Below are 19,258 nucleotides of genomic sequence, written 5' to 3'. Positions count from 1 at the left end.
CGGACCAGTCGTCACACATAACATAATACCAGCGTTTCGGGCCGCACAAGGTCCGTTCATCAGGGCAATAATGTGACCCTTAATGTGGTCACATTATTGCCCTGATGAAGAGACCCGGTTGCGGCCCCGAAACTTTGGTATTCTGTTATCTGTGACGACTGGTCCGATTTAAATGGACATTTATTTATCTGACCATTAATTACTGAGTGCTGGTGATTCCTGCTTTGCATTGCTTTGTGTGTATAGTAGTTGGGCACAGTAGACCCACTGGTTCACATTCCTTTTCTCTTTTTTTTTTTCCAATTCTTTTCCGAACAAAGATCAATAATCTGTATACATCTCTAACTATGGTTTATGTCCTCTATTACAGGAGTACATCCAAAAGCTGATGCCCCCTCTTATCCAGAAATGGAATGAGCTGAAAGATGAAGATAAGGATCTGTTCCCACTGCTAGAGGTGAGCGTTCTTCCTTTTATTGTGACAGGCAACTAGTAATCACTGACAAAACTTTTCCTGGGGTTTGATGTAGAACCAGAAGTCTGAATTCCTCATGTTGGTAGTTGATATTCATACTGTCTGACCTCAGAGCTGCTATTTGCATAATTAGTTTGTCTCTGTGAAATATCTGCGGTGTTCAATGTTAAGGTTTTTTTTTTCTCTGTAGTGCTTGTCCTCCATTGCTACAGCGCTGCAAAGTGGGTTCCTACCTTACTGTGAGCCAGTGTATCAGAGGTGTGTGACTCTGGTGCAGAAGACGCTGGCCCAAGCCATGGTTAGTTGTTTGCAAGCTACTTCTATTTATTTTTCACCCTGTGCCCCACAAATCTTATGGTTCTCTTGTGTCCTTGACAGATGTACAGTCAGCACCCGGACCAGTATGAAGCTCCTGATAAAGATTTCATGATAGTAGCCTTGGACCTCCTAAGCGGGCTGGCAGAGGGGCTGGGTGGCAATGTCGAACAGCTGGTGGCAAGGAGCAACATCATGACTCTTCTGTTCCAGTGCATGCAGGTAAAGTTCCTTTTGGCTTTCAATGGTGAGGAATATGAAATGAAGCAATTTTAGGGGTTTTCTTTCTGGTCTATTGAGGGAAATGTGGAGTCTTAAAACTTTGGGTTATACTTCTGCCTACAGGAGGACTGGCATGACTGTTGGCTTTACACTGGAAGTTATTCAGGCAGCTGTAAAGTCCCCCAATCATTTCTACAGGCTGCTTAATGTGCCCTTGCCTGCCCTCCTAGGGATCTTAACCATGAAGCTAGCAAGAGATCCATCACCCCCATCCTTCACCCAACACTGCCATTTATTTATTACTTGGGAGAAAAGCAGAGAGGGGGGCTCTTACAGTTCCTGTCATGAGAGATATATTTGGGCTGCCATTGTTTGCCTACTTCTAAAAATGATAGGCGCTTGGCTATGTCTGGCTTCTTTAACTCTACACCTGAGAGCATATGCTGCAAATACTTTAAAAAAAGTCAGGATTCATTAACTCTAAACCTATTTCAAGTCAGTGTCTCAGAAAACACTGAAGCAAGAGGGGCAGTATGACAGCTAGGGACTAGCTTTTTTCAGAAAGATGACAGAACAATGGCAGCCCTCGTACATCTCTTTAAAAACCTGCACAATTCAAAGAGGGCATGTAATAAAAAATATACAACAGGTTGCCTTCTGTGAAATCCACATGTTAAGCAGTCGAAATGTCAAGTCTTTTATATGAATTACTCCTAAGCCTACTTTTCTGGCTAGTGAGGCCACCCACCTCATTAAAGGACCAGAGCTAAGGCTCTCTATGCAAGAGGAAATTGTTGCACCTAACTGCATGGTTGCTAAAAAACCCCACATTTTTTTTCCCCCTTCGTTTTCAGGACATAATGCCAGAAGTTCGACAAAGTTCCTTCGCTCTCCTGGGTGACCTGACTAAGGCTTGTTTCCTTCATGTAAAACCGTGCATATGTAAGTATCGCTTTTAAAGAGCATGGCTAATAGTTTTGTGTTCTTTCTTGTGATCAGGATTAAAAAAATTGCTGTGTTGTGCAGTAGTCTGTCCATCCAACAGATGGAGCTCTGACCTCATTTTTACATAATGAGTCTCCAATGAGCTGCAGTGCAAGCTTTGATTGTGCTGCTTCATCAGCTAACCCATAGTGCTTTGGGCAGTGTGTATGTGTGATGAATTAACTATAATAATGTAGACTTAAATCCGGTATGGTGTTTGTATAATGGAGGCCATAGACTCCCCTTTCACCCATCCCTCTCCCTCTCTAACCCCCCTCCCTCCCTTCAATTTGTAGAGAGACTTAAGCCCAGCTTACATAATGGACCTCCTCTTTGTTGGCCTGTTTAAAGGAAACCTTTAGAAATTTGAGCCTGCCATTGATTTTGAAGATGCTACTTCCTTTGCTATTGATACTATAGAGACTCCCTCCCCAATCCTCTTTCCATTTTTAAAATCTTAAGCCCAAATTAACTTTTTGTTGACTTGTTAAAGGAAACCTTAAGAGAAATATGAGCCTTCCCTTGGATTTAAATATGCTAATTCCCTGGCTATTGATGTAATGGTTCTAATTCTCTGAGCCAAATGAACTGTAACAAATATAAGTAGATCAGGTGTTCTGACTTCACTGGCTGCATTACTTGTTCCAGGACAGCGGCCCAGGAAGTAATGCCAGAAACAGCCAGGCAGTTATAGCTTCCAGGAAGAGTTGAGCATCTGCTGTCTTTTTATCAGTGTTTATAGCTGGTCCAGGGCAATTGTTAACTGCACTCGGACATTTTAGATAGACTAGAGGGTAGAATCAAGAAACCTGTACATAAAATGGCATTCTAACGCCTGACAAAACAAAGTGTTTCATTTCGAATTAACGTCAGCGCTGTGGTAGATAAGTTTGTAGAAGACTCAGATTTTTGGAAAATGGCCGGATTCCCCCGTAATAGTTTTGTATAACAAATGTCTCTCACCTTTGTTTAACAGCGGAGTTCATGCCTATTCTTGGTACCAACCTAAACCCAGAGTTTATCTCCGTCTGTAACAATGCCACCTGGGCCATCGGGGAGATCTGCATGCAGATGGGTAAGGGTAATTGACTTTTATTTTTACCATTAAACCATGCACCTTTTGTGTAAGCCTAAATGTTACTGCCCTTCACCATGCCGGGTCAGTTGAAGGTCAGGAGCTATATAATGAGGATTTTATAGAACATCTACATGGAAATTGATTAACCCTTGTAAAAGGGCTTCCCCCGCACTGCAATAGTCAAGTGCTCATTTTCGTTTAGGGTATAAAATAAGTTACTCACTTTTAGGGATGCACCGATACCGAGTATTTGGGTGACTTCTCTTACTCGCCCAAATGCTCCGATACCTAGCACGAGTACTTCCTGTATCAGGAAGCCAGGCAGCGCATCATTACACGCTGCCCAGTTTCCTGATTGGCCAGGAAACGGCTCCATGCTCTCGCGTCACTTGTGATGAGAGAGCATGGAGCCGGCTTCCCGGCCAATTAGGAAGCCGGGCAGCGTGTAATGATGCTCTGCCAGGCTTCCCGATTGGCCAGGAAGCTAGCAAATCCGGAAGCCCGGCGCCGTGTAATGATGCAGAACCCGGCATTCTGATTGGCTGGGAAGCCGGCGTCATGCTCCCTCGTCATCTCATGAATCATAATAAAGTGACCTTAAAGCATTAGTTTTGTATTGCTGTAGAAAAAATGTGACCTGTCCCTTTAACAAAAAGTATCGGTAATTGGTATCTGTGAGTACTTGATCAAAAGTATCGGTACTCGGTCTTAAAAAAATGGTATCGCTGCATCCCTACTCACTTTATTCTGAGCCTGCTTGCTCTTAGAATGATCCCTGAAGCCCCTCTCCATTGCTGCAGCGGTCTGAGGTCTGCGAGTCATCACATTTCTATACACAGTGGGGGGAATCCATCAAAACCTGGAGCAAACAGAATCTGGAGCAGTTGCCCATGGCAACCAATCACCATCTCTCTTCAGTGTGCTCAGGTAAGATTTAAAATTGAGACAGAAGCTGATTGGCTGCAGTGCAAATCTGCTCCACATTTTGTCTGCTCCAGTTTTGATGAATTCCCCCCAGTGTATAGGATGTGAAGACGCCAAGACACATAACATAGATGCAGCGGAGAAGGAGGGAGCACTGTCACTAGGCCAAAACTAGCAGTGCCCCAAGTCCTGAAGAAAAAATCCCCAGAGATCTGCTTTAATGCCTCATTCACACGAGAAAAGCTGCCCGATACAGCCGCGCACGGAGCTTTACGTGCCGGCCTTTTCTCCTGTGAATGAGGCCTTTAACCCCTTCGTGACCGACGTACAGTGTAAGTCGCCAGCATCAGGGCTGTTTAAACAGACTCCCGGCGACTTCTGCTGCCGGGAGTCTGTTTAAACTTGTAAAGCCGACTGTCAGCTTTACAACAGAAGCGATTCTGGCGACTTACCTGTGTCGCTTCTGTGTCCCAGCATCACCTTAAGAGTACCTGTCACCACCATCTGCTATCACATGGTGGGGCTTGTAAGCCCCCCCATGTGATAGCAGTCAAAGTAAAGTTAAAAAAACAAACCGTTTTTAAAATAAATCTAATTACTGGGGTACTGCAGTTTTTCGCCGTTTCACGGACGCATGCAATTTGTAAACTGGGCATGTTGGGTATCGTTTTACTCGTTGTAACCATCTTTTATATTTCATTTAAAAAATGGGTGTTTTGTTGTGTTTTGGGGCATTTAATTTTAGCACTAAATTTTGGGGTTTAATAAGGAGCTGCGCTAATATTGCGCAACATAAAAATTTGCAACTACCACCATTATATTGTATAGGGTCTTGGCATTCAGAAAATATATAATGTTTGGGGGTTCTAAGTAATTTTCAGGCCTAAAATGTGGAATATAACATGGGTGCAAAAAATGAAAAAAAGGCCTCAGTCATGAAGAGGTTAATGCTTCTTCTGTATGGTTTTAACTAAACAAAATAAAGGTCATGTGACGACATAGAAAAATAAACTTAAAAATAGTATGTACACTGCCGTTTTTTATAAAATGTATGCAGGACAAAGGGAGGGAAACATTTTACATTTTTCTGCTTTGGACATTGTTGTGCTTTTATTGCTGCATACAATTTACCTGAGTATTGATGCATTTATGAAAACAGCTGTCTGTACTGTGCATTGGTCACGGGTCGTCTGTATTCTATGAATGACCACTGTCTTGTATTTCCTACCAACAGGAGCGGAGATGCAGCCATATGTCCCTATGGTTTTGAATAACCTTGTAGAAATTATTAACCGACCCAACACACCCAAAACTCTTCTTGAAAACACAGGTTGGTTAACTTTAATTTACATTTTCTTAGTTGTGGTGCCACCTGTCACTTAGATATTTATGCATATAATTTTTTTTTTTTTTTGGATAATCTTTATTTGTAGCGATTACCATCGGACGTCTTGGCTGTGTGTGTCCCCAAGAAGTAGCTCCCATGCTGCAGCAGTTTATCCGGCCTTGGTGAGTGTGATATACATTTGCTGTGATGCACGATTGCTTTTCTTTTGCTATTTCTCAGGATTTTCACTTTAAATTTATATTATTTTACAGGTGTACCTCACTTCGGAACATTCGTGACAATGAGGAGAAAGACTCTGCTTTCAGAGGGATCTGTATAATGATCGGTGTCAATCCGGGTGGAGTTGTACAGGCAAGTTTTATAGATGTAGATTGTTACTTATAGAATTTCATTTGCAGCTAAGATTTAAAGTAGAACTGTATAAAGCACTGTATTTTTTTTTTACATTATTAGTAAAATCTAATAAATTTTTTGTTTTTGCAGGACTTTATCTTTTTCTGTGATGCCGTAGCCTCCTGGGTCAGCCCGAAAGATGATCTGAGAGACATGTTCTATAAGGTGAGTGGTGAGGTTGAGGCTTTACTTCTACTTTATACACCGACCACATAGGGTCTGATGTGGAATGAGGAGTCTTGCATAGCATATGTCGCCTACCTCAAATTAATGTTAGAGGCACTGTGGGGCTGAAATGGCTTTTGGCAGTATGTGGCCTTTTCTGTTTGGAGGGCCCATTCACACCACATCCAGATTACCTCCAGACTGTTTCCGGACTCAAAATGCATCCCTATGCTATTTCTGGCCTCTGTTCACACCAGCGCAGTCCGTTCTGGACCAGACCAGAAAAATACTGCTTGTCCTATTTTGTCTGGTCTGGAATGCACCTGTAAGAGCATTTTAACCTCCATGGCGGTATTCCCGAGTGTGGCTCGGGGTTAATTTTCAGTACCATAAGTGGGGGGGGGTGGAACTGGCGGGAATTTTAAAAGTTAAGAAAAAAACAAACTAACAAAAAAAATATATAATAATCCGACTGCCAGGGAGTTTAAGTTAAAAAAATATTTAATTTTTTTTTTTATTCAAATTGCGGCAAAAATGCAACGCACTATGTTCCAGATCTGGTCCGGAAAATGGTGTGAACCCAGCCAGAAGGTTGTTGAGCTTATGAGTGAACAACTAGTTTGAAGAGGAACTTTACCCAGCAATGAGTTACTTTTAGGGCATGTTGACTGTCATGATTGCCAGTGTGCTTATCTCAGCTCTCAACCGAACTTTCTTGCCCTAAAATGGCAACTGCAATCTAAATAGAGGCCAAGATGGCACATTCCTTGGTTAGGGATAGGAGGCTGTAGTTCTGCTTTAAAATATGCCTAGGCAAAATAACATATTTAGTACATCCCTGTAAAACATGCACATTTTCCAATGTTTTGTGTCTTTTAAAAATGCAGCTATAGAGTAGTGCTTGACTACACTGTCTGAATACTTATAGTGGGAGTACTGTTAGTATTGTTCTGAGTGCTCCATCTACTATGCATATGTTCCTTGATGGCTCGTTATGGATGGAATTAACCACTGCCTGGTATACTTATTAATTTGAAGTAATGACGTTTGTTTTAGAAATGTAAACCTTGCTAAAGTTAATAAAAAAATTTTGAAAAAATGCGGCTAGTACAGAAAAATACCTGGTAATCCTGCCGGGAATTCTGTGAGCCAACTTCTGTTCACTCTACCTTTGCTACACTGAAAACCCAAGCAGTTTTATCTGTCCTGACCAGTTCTTTGTGGACATCTCCTCCTCTTTATGATATTTTAGATGGGGGGGGGGGGTTATTCTTTAGTTGTAAAATGCTTCCTGTCTTAGGGTGACTATGTTGCTTCTCCATAGAGAGACTTCAGTGTCTGTCACCCTAGGACAAGAAGTGTTACTGGCAGAATCATCTGTAAGGATAAAGGGGCAGTCACCACATTTTTAAGGGCTGGTAAAGCTGTAATATGTTACATCATTGCTGTTGGGTTTTGTTATACTTCAAGCCTTTTTATTCTCTTGTGTCTAGAATGTAAGTAATAGCTATAAGCATGGTGACATGTAGTGTCTACTGCAACCTGCTTAGCTGAAACTATTTGTAAAATGGCTTCTATGCGACGCGACCCCTGAAACAAATCTTGTGTTGCTTTTTTCTTTTTAGATTTTGCACGGTTTTAAGGAGCAGGTGGGAGAGGACAATTGGAACCAATTTTCTGAGCAGTTTCCACCTCTGCTGAAGGAACGTCTAGCTGCATTCTATGGCGTGTAATGTGAACAGGGGGAGATCTACACACACCCAGCGTGGGAGGTGAGATGGGTAAAGAGTAGGCAATGGGGAATGGTATAAACGGTGCCCATTATACAAAAACTCTTCTGTGATGGAGGATTTATTGCTCTTGTATGGACTTGACCTGGCAGTGCAACTGAAGTCCGCTTTTTAGAGAGGGATTAGAACAATGATCAGGTTTGTATTGCAGTCTGTGTTCCACCTTCTCCATTTGTCATCCTGACTGTTGTCACTGAAAGAAAATCCTACATTTTGGGTAGTCGGTAAAGGGAAGGAATGGGAATCCTCCCATGGGGAAACTTTCTGGTGACCCTGCTGACCACCAGAAATTTCCCTTTGGAAGGATTTCCGTTTTCACTTCCTGTCCTATAGCCATCATAGGAAGTAATCTCCCCAGTGGCAAAAAAAAGGTGATAGGGGTTATAATCCTCCCTTACTTTATCCTAAAGTACTGAAGTGTGCCACCTTTAGCATGATTCAGATTGTTCCCTGTGCTTGTGTGGAACCTCTTGTATCCTAGACTCAGTCTAAACTAGTGGCCTTCAATTCTGCTAAAGTTCATATCGAACTCTGGCCCCTGTCACTGCTAAGCTTATTCACTAAAGCTCTGGCATTCGATAGAACAGCGCAAGCTGTGGCATTTGATTGTTGAATGACTTAGTGCCCTGAGGACAAGCTTTATCCTAACACATGCAGGATTTGAAACACCGTGCGCAGCCTGGGCCTTGGATCCAATAGACTTCAATTTCAAAGACTTAACACCGATACTTGGAGGCACCACACAGTTCTGAACTGTTCTACCTAAGGAATGTTTTAGGTCAGGCTTTGTTTCTATTATGGCCTGCTTTTTTCTATCTCTTGGTTTGTTCATGGTAAGCCTATGCAAGAAAGCAGTTATTACATACACAAGGTGTATACTTGGCCTACTTGGATTTCCCTAGGTGAAAAGCCTCAAAAACAAGTTATTGTGTAACTTCATTGCCAACTGATAATTCTGGAGAAGCAACTTAACTAGCCTTCTTACTAGTGTAGCTGAGCCGAGTATTTGAGCGATGACTCGTATTCGCCCAAATGCTCCAATGCTTGGCCTGATACTTGAGCTTCACGGTATCACGAAGCCGGGCAGTGAGTCATTACACGCTGCCCGGCTTACTGATTGGCCGGCTGCATGCTCCCTCGTCACCTGGTGAAGAGGGAGCATGGAGACTGCTTCCCTGCTAATTGGAAAGCCAGGTGGCTTCCTTTAATGGGGCTATCGGTTTTGGCAAGTACCGGAAAAAAACATATCGGTACTCAATACCGAAAAACCGTTATCTGTGCATCCCTAATTCATACTATATTGGTGCACTGACCCAAGGGTCAGGATGTCCGCTTCTCGTGTATTGAGGATTGTGACCGATTCCCTTTTAAGATCCATACACACCTAGTGACTTAAGGGAAGATAATTGCTTTTTTTTGTGTGGCCCATTCAGGCCTCTGCTCTACTGTGTGTTGGGGAAAGTAGTAGAGGTGCGGTTTTAGCACGTCAACTCATGTTTTTGGACCCCTAGACTTCAATGGCAGCGTGTGAAAAACATATCTTACTATGCATAGACCACAATGACCCCACCAACTGCGTCGCCGGTAGAACAAAGTTGCATAGCTGCTTAAATGAAACTAAAAAGTACTTCCTGCTGTAAAGTTTGAGGATGTGTTACGCTACAGTGGCTGCAGCTAGTCAGCGAGAATCGGTTTTAAAGCTTGTGCTGCTTTTTAGAATATGTAAATTCTTAGTGTGCCTAGGGTATAAACATTTAACGATGCTGAGGATCCACTTTTCTTTTTTTCTCCCCGCAGGTTCCTGTTTGATCTATGAGGTGATTGGGGAGAATGGTGTCCTACGCCCCACACATCAAGTCTTTAGCAGGGTTTCAGGGATCAGTATCCAGGGCCAATAACATCCTTCCACTCCAGACTCCATCCACCTGACTCCCAAGAAACCTCAAAGGAGCACAGGAGGACGTGAACACCATCATCAACACCCTCCCGCCCCCCCCTCACCCCCAGGGATCTTTTTAGTTTATATGTGGAGCATGAGGGGAGTCGAGTCTTAGGATTTACATTGTTACCCTTGTAGGGTGGGGGTAGGGGGATGTACTGGGGGGGCAGAGCTGGTCCCACGTCAGGATCTGTTATTGGGCGGGTAAGAGGAGGGGTTGGAGGGTTAGACTAAATAGAGTGGGAGGGAGGAAGGGGCATCTACAGGTAGAGACATTTGATTGTTCCCCTGCAATTCAGTGCAGGTTAGAGTCAAACATTTAAAAGCAAAAACTAAAAAAAAAAAAAAAATTCACAGAAGAATAGGGGTTGCAGCCACAGAAAGGAAGGTCGGCCACCTTTTAAAAGGCCCAGAGCCAGAGAGAAGGGGAGAATTGTGAAGCTACGCGCTAGATACTTGGCTGGCCTGCTTGGGAGAAGTATGAAGTATCTTGTTGATTTTGCTCCCATGCCAGTTTGCACAAAGGTTAACTAGCTGACTAAATGTCATCCTTGTTTTCAGTTAACAACCCACCTCCCCAGCTGCCAGAAGTGTTTATGCGTATCTTTTGACATTTAAAAAAAAACAAAATATCTTCACAAGTAGATCGAGTCAATAATTCAAGATTAATGTGAGAATTTAACGTGCTGCTGCTGTGCTCAAGCCATTCCTTTTGCTTGCACTCTTACTAACAGCTGCCAGGTAAATGGGGTCCGAAAAGCAGAGCTAGCGAAGGGCCCCTCTAGTGGCCACATTAGGTTATTGCAGTTGTATTGCACTATACAATTTTTGGTAGGTATTATTTCTGCACGGCTAAGGCTCCTGGTACACAGGCCTCAAGCATGCTGAGCTTGACACCACAGTACATCCATTTTGCAATCATGTGGCAGTCTATAGTAATACCTTGGTTCGCCTCTGGCGGGAGCAGCGGTTGCCGTTTACACAGAGAAGGTCTGTGTTACACTGGGACGCAACTGTGCACAGTTTATGGTCTTTGAAAACAGAAGTACCTCACATTAAAGGAAACGTTTCCTGAAAGGGAATACAGGGGCTGTCAATGCTGATCCCTTCTGAAAGTGCTGGCTGTCACGCTGACCCTATAGCTTTAGTATATATCGCTGACATTGAACATGTGTGCTCATCTGCAGTTTGTACTTAATTTACTGCATGCTTGTTCCTGGACAGTAACACTAAAAGTATTAGTCGGAGGATTGGCGCTTACCTGCAAGACAAGTTGCATTCTGAGGAGGTGATTGGCAAAGGCAATAGTCTCTTGGGTTTGGGTAGTTTTATACTCGGGTCAGTCAGCTGCTATTCTGTTCCACGGTTTTCATATCTCCAGAGAAAACTTGTAGCAGACCACGTGTAAGGTGCTCCAAAGCAACAAAACACTCCCATTGACAGATGGAATTATTCAGTGACCTACAAACAGCAGTGACCCTTATCACATGTCGCCATTCTTTAGAACCGACAGCAGCATGAGCAGTGACTGCTGGTTGGATGGTCAGCTTTGCCCGAGTCTGATCCTCAAGGCTCCCTAAGGCCAAGCACACTCCAGCACTAGGTCCTGGCACGCAGACTGCTGTCAGAAAAACATCACATTCAGCAGAACACATGTGTACAGGATATTGAACTACCCTGAGCAGCCTTTCATTCCAGTCTGTGAGTGCTAAGTGGAGATCTTTTTTACGAGTACCGGCTGCAGATTTTAAAAACAGTTTTGTGGAGACGTTCGGGGTGTGCTCTGGAGATGATTGCTTAATGTAAGTAGCTCTCATGCCCCCCCTCCCATTCCTTTCTGGTAGGTCTGAACAGATATCTTAATTGGAATGCTGGCTGCAGTTTTAACAAAGCACCAGGCTGAACTTTGCATATGATTACGAAGTGTCTGCCAAAAAGGAAAACTTAACGATGGTTATTAAGTATATAACTGCAAAACCAAGTGATTTTGTGGTTATTGCTGAAAAAACAAATTTTTATTTTTCAAACTGCGGCCATCAGAGTTTTCTAGAACTGACAAAAAAAGTGGATGCAATGTGTTGTATGCCACTGGTTGTTACATCAAGCCTCCAGCCATGTTGTGATTGACTCCCTGCTTTTAATAGCGGTTTCGCACAATTGGACTGGTCATGTGACTACAGCGGAGCGCCGCCTCCTATTTAGGAAATGGGAAGTGAGTGCAATATGTGTCACAGCAGCAAGTACAAGGGCAATACTCGTTTGTTTATAGCAAACACCACTCAAATTGCAAGACCAGCTCGCCCTGTGATTGTATCCCAGCTCGCCCAGTGCTTGCATCCCAGGTGCAGGCAAACAAGCGCGCCACCGCCTATAGCACTAGCAATACTAGTTTGCTAGAACTGTTGCAGTGTATGTAACAGACATGAAGATTATTTTCTTTTCCTCAAGAAAAGCTGGATAACACTAATGTCATGCTCTTCACACCATGGGTTTTTTTTTTTAAGCCAAGATTTAAACTATCAGCTCCAAAATGCAAAAATATTTTCCAGTTGCATCAAAGCAAAAGGTGTTCAATGTCTTTTTAAGGTTGTTTTGTTGCTAAGGCAGCCACAGCCTGGGTAGAGAAGCCTGTTCCCTGCCAGCAGTTGCAAATTGGAACCCTTACTGTCTGTGGGGAAGCAGTAGTCTTGTTGCAGAGGTTCCCTACGGAGTCTGACCTGCAAAGCTTTTGCTTCATGCTGATTGGAGAGCTCTGGCTCTGAATTAGCAGGGGGGCAGGTTGGACCTCTGCATAGAGATCACTGTTTCAACAGAGAGAGCAAGGGTCCCACTCTGTAACATGCTGGCAGGGGACAGGCTTTTGTACTTGTAAGTTGTGGCTGGTTTTTAAAGGAAACAAGTCTTTACCCACCGTTTGTTTTGATGCGCCTGGAATGTACTCAGCTAATAAAAACAAATGAACATTAATTTGGGCTTTTAAACTGCTTGTGGTTATTTAGCCAAATTGGGCATGTTTTCCAACAACCAAGTCCTGCACAGTTGCTTTCAAGTAAATCTGACGTGGCTTAAAACATTGCTAAAGTTAACACTGCTGAACATCCTGTACCTTTTGCACACTTCTATTTAGTTTCCACCTTTTTGTGGAGCCAATCGCATCCTAGGCTGCTCATGGGCCCTTGACGTCTGTCCATATTAAGATTAAGGACTTGCTCCCTCCAAAGCTAAACCTAACCACTGTAACTTGACTTTTAAATTTCAGTGAACAGTACGAGACCCTGGCATTTTAAAAGTTGAATGCTGGAGGTAGGGCTTTGTTCTGGGAGGGGTTGGGGCTGAATCTTAACGAGCAGATATCAAGACCCGGTGTAGTCTTGGCTTGGAATCCAAGGGGCTACCCAAGGTCATAGGTGTAAGTCTGCAAGGTAACGGTAGTACCAGAGCCACTGCAAGGTGGTGGGGCTGAATCTTAGCTTGGGCAGATATCAAGATCCCATGTAGAGTAGTCTGAGCCTGGAATTCAATGGGCTACCCAAGGTCACAGGTATAAGTCCGTAAGGTAACAGTGGTACTGGAAGTCACTGCAAGATGGTGGGGCTTAGTGCTTGGAGAAGAGGGGGGGGGGTTTAACTTGGGAATATATCAAGACCCCATGTACAGTCTGGGCCTGGTATCCAGGGGGGTCTCTGGTTTCATACTGATGCCCATCAGCTGTACTAGAAGATACCGCAAGGTGTTGCAATACAGTGCAGATGTAATGAAGATTATTTTTTAGGAAATGCCAGTACAATTTAAGATCATTTTACATGATACCTTCCAGGAATGACACAGGTACAAGGTGCTGCACTTCAGCAGTGTAACTTTACAAATGTCAAGCCTGGTCCGGTTCACTTTCTCTTGGTAAGCTGCAACCGTTAAATCTCCCACGAGGCCTGCAAGGAAAACCAAATGCGGTTTTGGTATGTTGACAATAAGCCTTTGGGCTTGGTATGAGTTACTGAACTTGGCATGTTTTACTTTGCCGTATTAAGATTAAGGTCTATGCTAAAACATTCCACTTTTTCTTTCCCCTAGCAGCTATAGAAATATTTTAGGACTGATTGGATTTTTCAGGGCATAGGTAAGAATGAAGGCTGACATTGGAAGATTAGAGGGATAGTAATCAGGAGGAGGTGGTGGTGGCGGCGGCAGGTAATGGCTCTAGGTGTAGTATGTGTTTAGGAAGGCTTAAATGGACTACAGAGCAAATGTGAACTTGCTTTCAAGGGGGAAATAATGACGGTTTGCAAACGAGATGGTTTACAGACAAGTGTAGTGTGAGCTCCTGGGCCAAGATGACGCTAGCGCCCACTCATTACCATCCTCACTTCCTGTTTTGTACAGTAGGGCACACCACTAGGCTCCAGTTAAATTCTGGGACTGTATATTGGTATTTGTGATGTAATGTTTCCTATGGTAAAACTGCAGTGTATTTAGTGTAAAGCCGTCTGCTTGCACCTTTGCTCAGATGAGAATTATATTCTCATTTTATGTATATTTTTTTTTTTCAATATTTTTTTTGTTAACTAAAATGCAGTTTTTTTGTGACTGTTTTGTGTCGTGTTTTTATTTGGAAATGGATATAATTGGTCTTTAGTGACAGGTTACAGTGGACCCATGCACTACAACTCCATCTAAGTTAGTACTGCTAGAGTATTTCATTTGGAAGACTTGTCTTTGTTTGGAAAAAGGGTCCCTGGGCTTCTTGTGGTAACAAGGCATGTGCTTTTAGTGGGGCTCACCTGTCTGTCAATGGTTGGTCTTCTGCTTCAGAAACCATGTCACTTTTTTCTAGTGAAGGGCTTTGTGCACAGGTACGTAAGACATGGTTTGATGAATTTGGTGTGGAGGAACTCCAGAGGACTGCATGGAGCCTTGAGTTTAGCTTTAGGGCCCATTCACACCACATCCAGATCATCTCCAGACCAGATTGTTTCTGGACTCAAAATGCATCCTAATGTATCCTTATGCTGTTTCTGGCCTCTGTTCACACTAGTGCAGTTTGTCCCAGACCAGAAAAATACTGCATGTCTCATTTTTGTGTGGTCTGGAATGCACTGCATATGTGGGCCATATCTGGTACAGAAAATGGTGTGAACCTGCCCTTAAGAAGAACTCCAGGAAATGTAAAAATAAACCCTAGCAATGGGTCTTCTGTTGCACTGCAAGGTTTAACTTCTTGTTTTGGTCTAGGGCAGGGGTGGGCAACTCCAGCCCTCCAGCTGTGCTTTAACTACACATCCCAACATGCCATGCCTCGTTGGGACTTGTAGTTCTGTAACAGCTTGAGGGCTGGAGTTGCCCACCCCTGGTCTAGAAAATATACTCCTGATCCTTGATCCCCCTGCAGATCAGCGATCACTTTTGGGGCAGAAGAGGCTGCGGGGCCCAGTCTAGCAGGCAAGCCTGACCAAGAATCATTTGATTTATATTTTCTCTATTTTAGCTCCTAGACCAAAATGAGCTGTTAACCTTTGCAGTGTGAGGGTAGTCCCTGAAGTTCTTAAATTGAACACATTTGGGTTGATGCTCATGTTCTGGAATGGGATGTCCAACAAGCTCAAGTAGGGGATTATGGTCAGGTATCTAAACTTTTGGGCATAAAATGGGGGGAATTTATCAAAATGAGCAGACAATATCTGGAGCAGATTTACACTGTAACCAATCAGCTTCTCTGTCTCAATTTCAAATTTTTTAACGTGGCGAACTAAAGATAGATGCTGATTGGGGCAGTTGCCCATGGCAACCAGTTTTGATAAAATCCCCCTAGTGTATTTCATAGATCGTAAAATGGTGCAGGATTTTTACAATACATTAAGATTTGGTTGTGCACTAGGAACACTGGGAACTGAGGGTTATCCCCCCCCCCCCCCCTCTCATTTTTTTTACACAGGGTGTTCCCCCCCCCCCCCCAATCTACTCTTAACACGCCACATCAAACACTAAAATGTATCTGCTCATAGACAGTTCTTCCTAAATGCTTAACTATGTCTGTTAGGTTTTTATGGGATAGGGTTAAAGGATCAAAGGATCATTGTGCCCAATGCCCTTTGCCAGCATTCCTGATAAGTAAATCTGGTTGTCACACCCTCTGCTTGAAACAAGGATTTGTGACCGTTAGACACTGTGCGGAGCCATGAATAAGTATATCTGCAGGAGCATGTCCACACATACCTAAGTGAACAGTGGGTGGCTTGGGCATCACAAGCACAAAGCTATTTGCCTGCTTATGATACCTTGCAGCAGCATCAAAATATATAAGAATATAATCACAAGAAAGCCGATGTTAAGAAGGTAATTAAGCATTCTTTAGCCTGGCCTCTTATGTGCACTCTGGCTTAAGAACTGGAAGCTGTTCCCAAACGGCTGGCAATTGCCTAGTCACCAGCAATGGTTTGGGCAGCATCTACACTCTGGCTGTTGTGGAACTACACAGCCCATGAAGGCAGAGCCATGATGGCATTTATCGTTTCACCACAGTTGGAGTGCTGAGGTTGCTTAAACCTGGCCTATATTCTCCCAGTCGTTGACCTTTCCCATTAGTTACATGGTGCAAGATAAGGCACGGTAAGTATCGGTGGGGAGTTGGTCATTTCACAGAGGTAGGGTTGTTTTCTTATGTCAGGGCCTCCAGCAAGAACAGTAGCAATACAGCAATAGTAACTTCACCGGATCTCACTCTTAACTTCCGAGACTAGTGGGCAGCAGTGCCCTAATCTAACACTGCTGATATCCGTTTGTGAAAGTAGCCCCAGGAGTGCCAGGCCAACTGCAGTCAATTTCAAAAGACAAATGCAGAAGCATTTTGCACCCAGCAAACGTTTTATTACACAATTATAAATCCTCAATTCTCTAATACAATACAGAGCTCAATGTGTGCCACCACCATACAATACAGAGCTCAATGTGTGCCACCACCCTACCATACAATACAGAGCACAATGTGTGCCACCCCCCTACCATACAATATAGAGCACAATGTGTGCCACCCCCCTACCATACAATATAGAGCACAATGTGTGCCACCCCCCTACCATACAATATAGAGCACAATGTGTGCCACCCCCCTACCATACAATATAGAGCACAATGTGTGCCACCCCCCTACCATACAATATAGAGCACAATGTGTGCCACCCCCCTACCATACAATATAGAGCACAATGTGTGCCACCCCCCTACCATACAATATAGAGCACAATGTGTGCCACCCCCCTACCATACAATATAGAGCACAATGTGTGCCACCCCCCTACCATACAATATAGAGCACAATGTGTGCCACCCCCCTACCATACAATATAGAGCACAATGTGTGCCACCCCCCTACCATACAATATAGAGCACAATGTGTGCCACCCCCCTACCATACAATATAGAGCACAATGTGTGCCACCCCCCTACCATACAATATAGAGCACAATGTGTGCCACCCCCCTACCATACAATATAGAGCACAATGTGTGCCACCCCCCTACCATACAATATAGAGCACAATGTGTGCCACCCCCCTACCATACAATATAGAGCACAATGTGTGCCACCCCCCTACCATACAATATAGAGCACAATGTGTGCCACCCCCCTACCATACAATATAGAGCACAATGTGTGCCACCCCCCTACCATACAATATAGAGCACAATGTGTGCCACCCCCCTACCATACAATATAGAGCACAATGTGTGCCACCCCCCTACCATACAATATAGAGCACAATGTGTGCCACCCCCCTACCATACAATATAGAGCACAATGTGTGCCACCACCCTACCCTACAATACAGAGCACAATGTGTGCCACCACCCCACCATACAATACAGAGCACAATGTGTACCATACCATTACCATACAATACAGAGGACAATGTGTGCCACCACCCTACCATACAATACAGAGCACAATGTGTGCCACCACCCTACCATACAATACAGAGCACAATGTGTGCCACCACCCTACCATACAATACAGAGCACAATGTGTGCCACCACCCTACCATACAATACAGAGCACAATGTGTGCCACCACCCTACCATACAATACAGAGCACAATGTGTGCCACCCCCCTACCATACAATATAGAGCACAATGTGTGCCACCCCCCTACCATACAATACAGAGCACAATGTGTGCCACCACCCTACCATACAATACAGAGCACAATGTGTGCCACCACCCTACCATACAATACAGAGCACAATGTGTGCCACCACCCTACCATACAATACAGAGCACAATGTGTGCCACCACCCTACCATACAATACAGAGCACAATGTGTGCCACCACCCTACCATACAATACAGAGCACAATGTGTGCCACCACCCTACCATACAATACAGAGCACAATGTGTGCCACCACCCTACCATACAATACAGAGCACAATGTGTGCCACCACCCTACCATACAATACAGAGCACAATGTGTGCCACCACCCTACCATACAATACAGAGCACAATGTGTGCCACCACCCTACCATACAATATAGAGCACAATGTGTGCCACCACCCTACCATACAATACAGAGCACAATGTGTGCCACCACCCTACCATACAATACAGAGCACAATGTGTGCCACCACCCTACCCTACAATACAGAGCACAATGTGTGCCACCACCCTACCCTACAATACAGAGCACAATGTGTGCCACCACCCCACCATACAATACAGAGCACAATGTGTGCCACCACCCTACCCTACAATACAGAGCACAATGTGTGCCACCACCCCACCATACAATACAGAGCACAATGTGTACCATACCATTACCATACAATACAGAGGACAATGTGTGCCACCACCCTACCATACAATACAGAGCACAATGTGTGCCACCACCCTACCATACAATACAGAGCACCACATCCTAGGTGGTGCAGCTTTACAGTGCATGACCCTAAAGGGTCCCTTTTACGTGAATTTAGTGACAATAATACACTGGGATCTCCTCTGCTAAATGTTGGTAAGTTGCTTATCCTCTCAAGTTCCATGTAACTTTGGGTGTCACTAAACTTATCTTATCCCACCAGTTTCATAAACTTCCAGTACCAAAGCATGCTATGTGTACAAACCCCACCTGTATCCACCAAATCCATAGCAATACCCAATAGATGCAAGAGGGTAAGAATACCCAATAGATGCAAGAGGGTAAGAATACCCAATAGATGCAAGAGGGTAAGAATACCCAATAGATGCAAGAGGGTAAGAATACCCAATAGATGCAAGAGGGTAAGAATACCCAATAGATGCAAGAGGGTAAGAATACCCAATAGATGCAAGAGGGTAAGAATACCCAATAGATGCAAGAGGGTAAGAATACCCAATAGATGCAAGAGGGTAAGCATACCCAATAGATGCAAGAGGGTAAGCATACCCAATAGATGCAAGAGGGTAAGCATACCCAATAGATGCAAGAGGGTAAGAATACCCAATAGATGCAAGAGGGTAAGAATACCCAATAGATGCAAGAGGGTAAGCATACCCAATAGATGCAAGAGGGTAAGCATACCCAATAGATGCAAGAGGGTAAGCATACCCAATAGATGCAAGAGGGTAAGCATACCCAATAGATGCAAGAGGGTAAGC

General features: G+C 43.9%; 1 protein-coding gene across 1 annotated transcript in view; it reads left to right on the top strand.

Annotated features, from left to right (window-relative positions):
• TNPO2 (transportin 2) overlaps positions 1-9,983 on the top strand; it is a 28,104-nt gene extending 18,121 nt beyond the window's left edge. The window contains exons 15-25 of the mRNA XM_018572740.1: positions 371-457; positions 666-773; positions 854-1,012; positions 1,867-1,954; positions 2,973-3,071; positions 5,233-5,328; positions 5,432-5,507; positions 5,598-5,697; positions 5,830-5,904; positions 7,530-7,676; positions 9,492-9,983. Of these exons, the coding sequence (XP_018428242.1) occupies positions 371-457; positions 666-773; positions 854-1,012; positions 1,867-1,954; positions 2,973-3,071; positions 5,233-5,328; positions 5,432-5,507; positions 5,598-5,697; positions 5,830-5,904; positions 7,530-7,637 (996 nt within the window). The 3' untranslated portion in view covers positions 7,638-7,676; positions 9,492-9,983. The remainder of the gene's footprint in view (positions 1-370; positions 458-665; positions 774-853; positions 1,013-1,866; positions 1,955-2,972; positions 3,072-5,232; positions 5,329-5,431; positions 5,508-5,597; positions 5,698-5,829; positions 5,905-7,529; positions 7,677-9,491) is intronic.
• Positions 9,984-19,258: the final 9,275 nt, after the last annotated feature.

The sequence above is a fragment of the Nanorana parkeri genome, unplaced genomic scaffold (assembly GCF_000935625.1).
Source record: "Nanorana parkeri isolate BGI_ZX_2015 unplaced genomic scaffold, ASM93562v1 scaffold2117, whole genome shotgun sequence".
NCBI classification, from domain to species: Eukaryota; Metazoa; Chordata; class Amphibia; order Anura; family Dicroglossidae; genus Nanorana; species Nanorana parkeri.
Note: the sequence above shows the minus strand (reverse complement) of the source record. Positions and strands in the feature narration are given on the sequence as shown.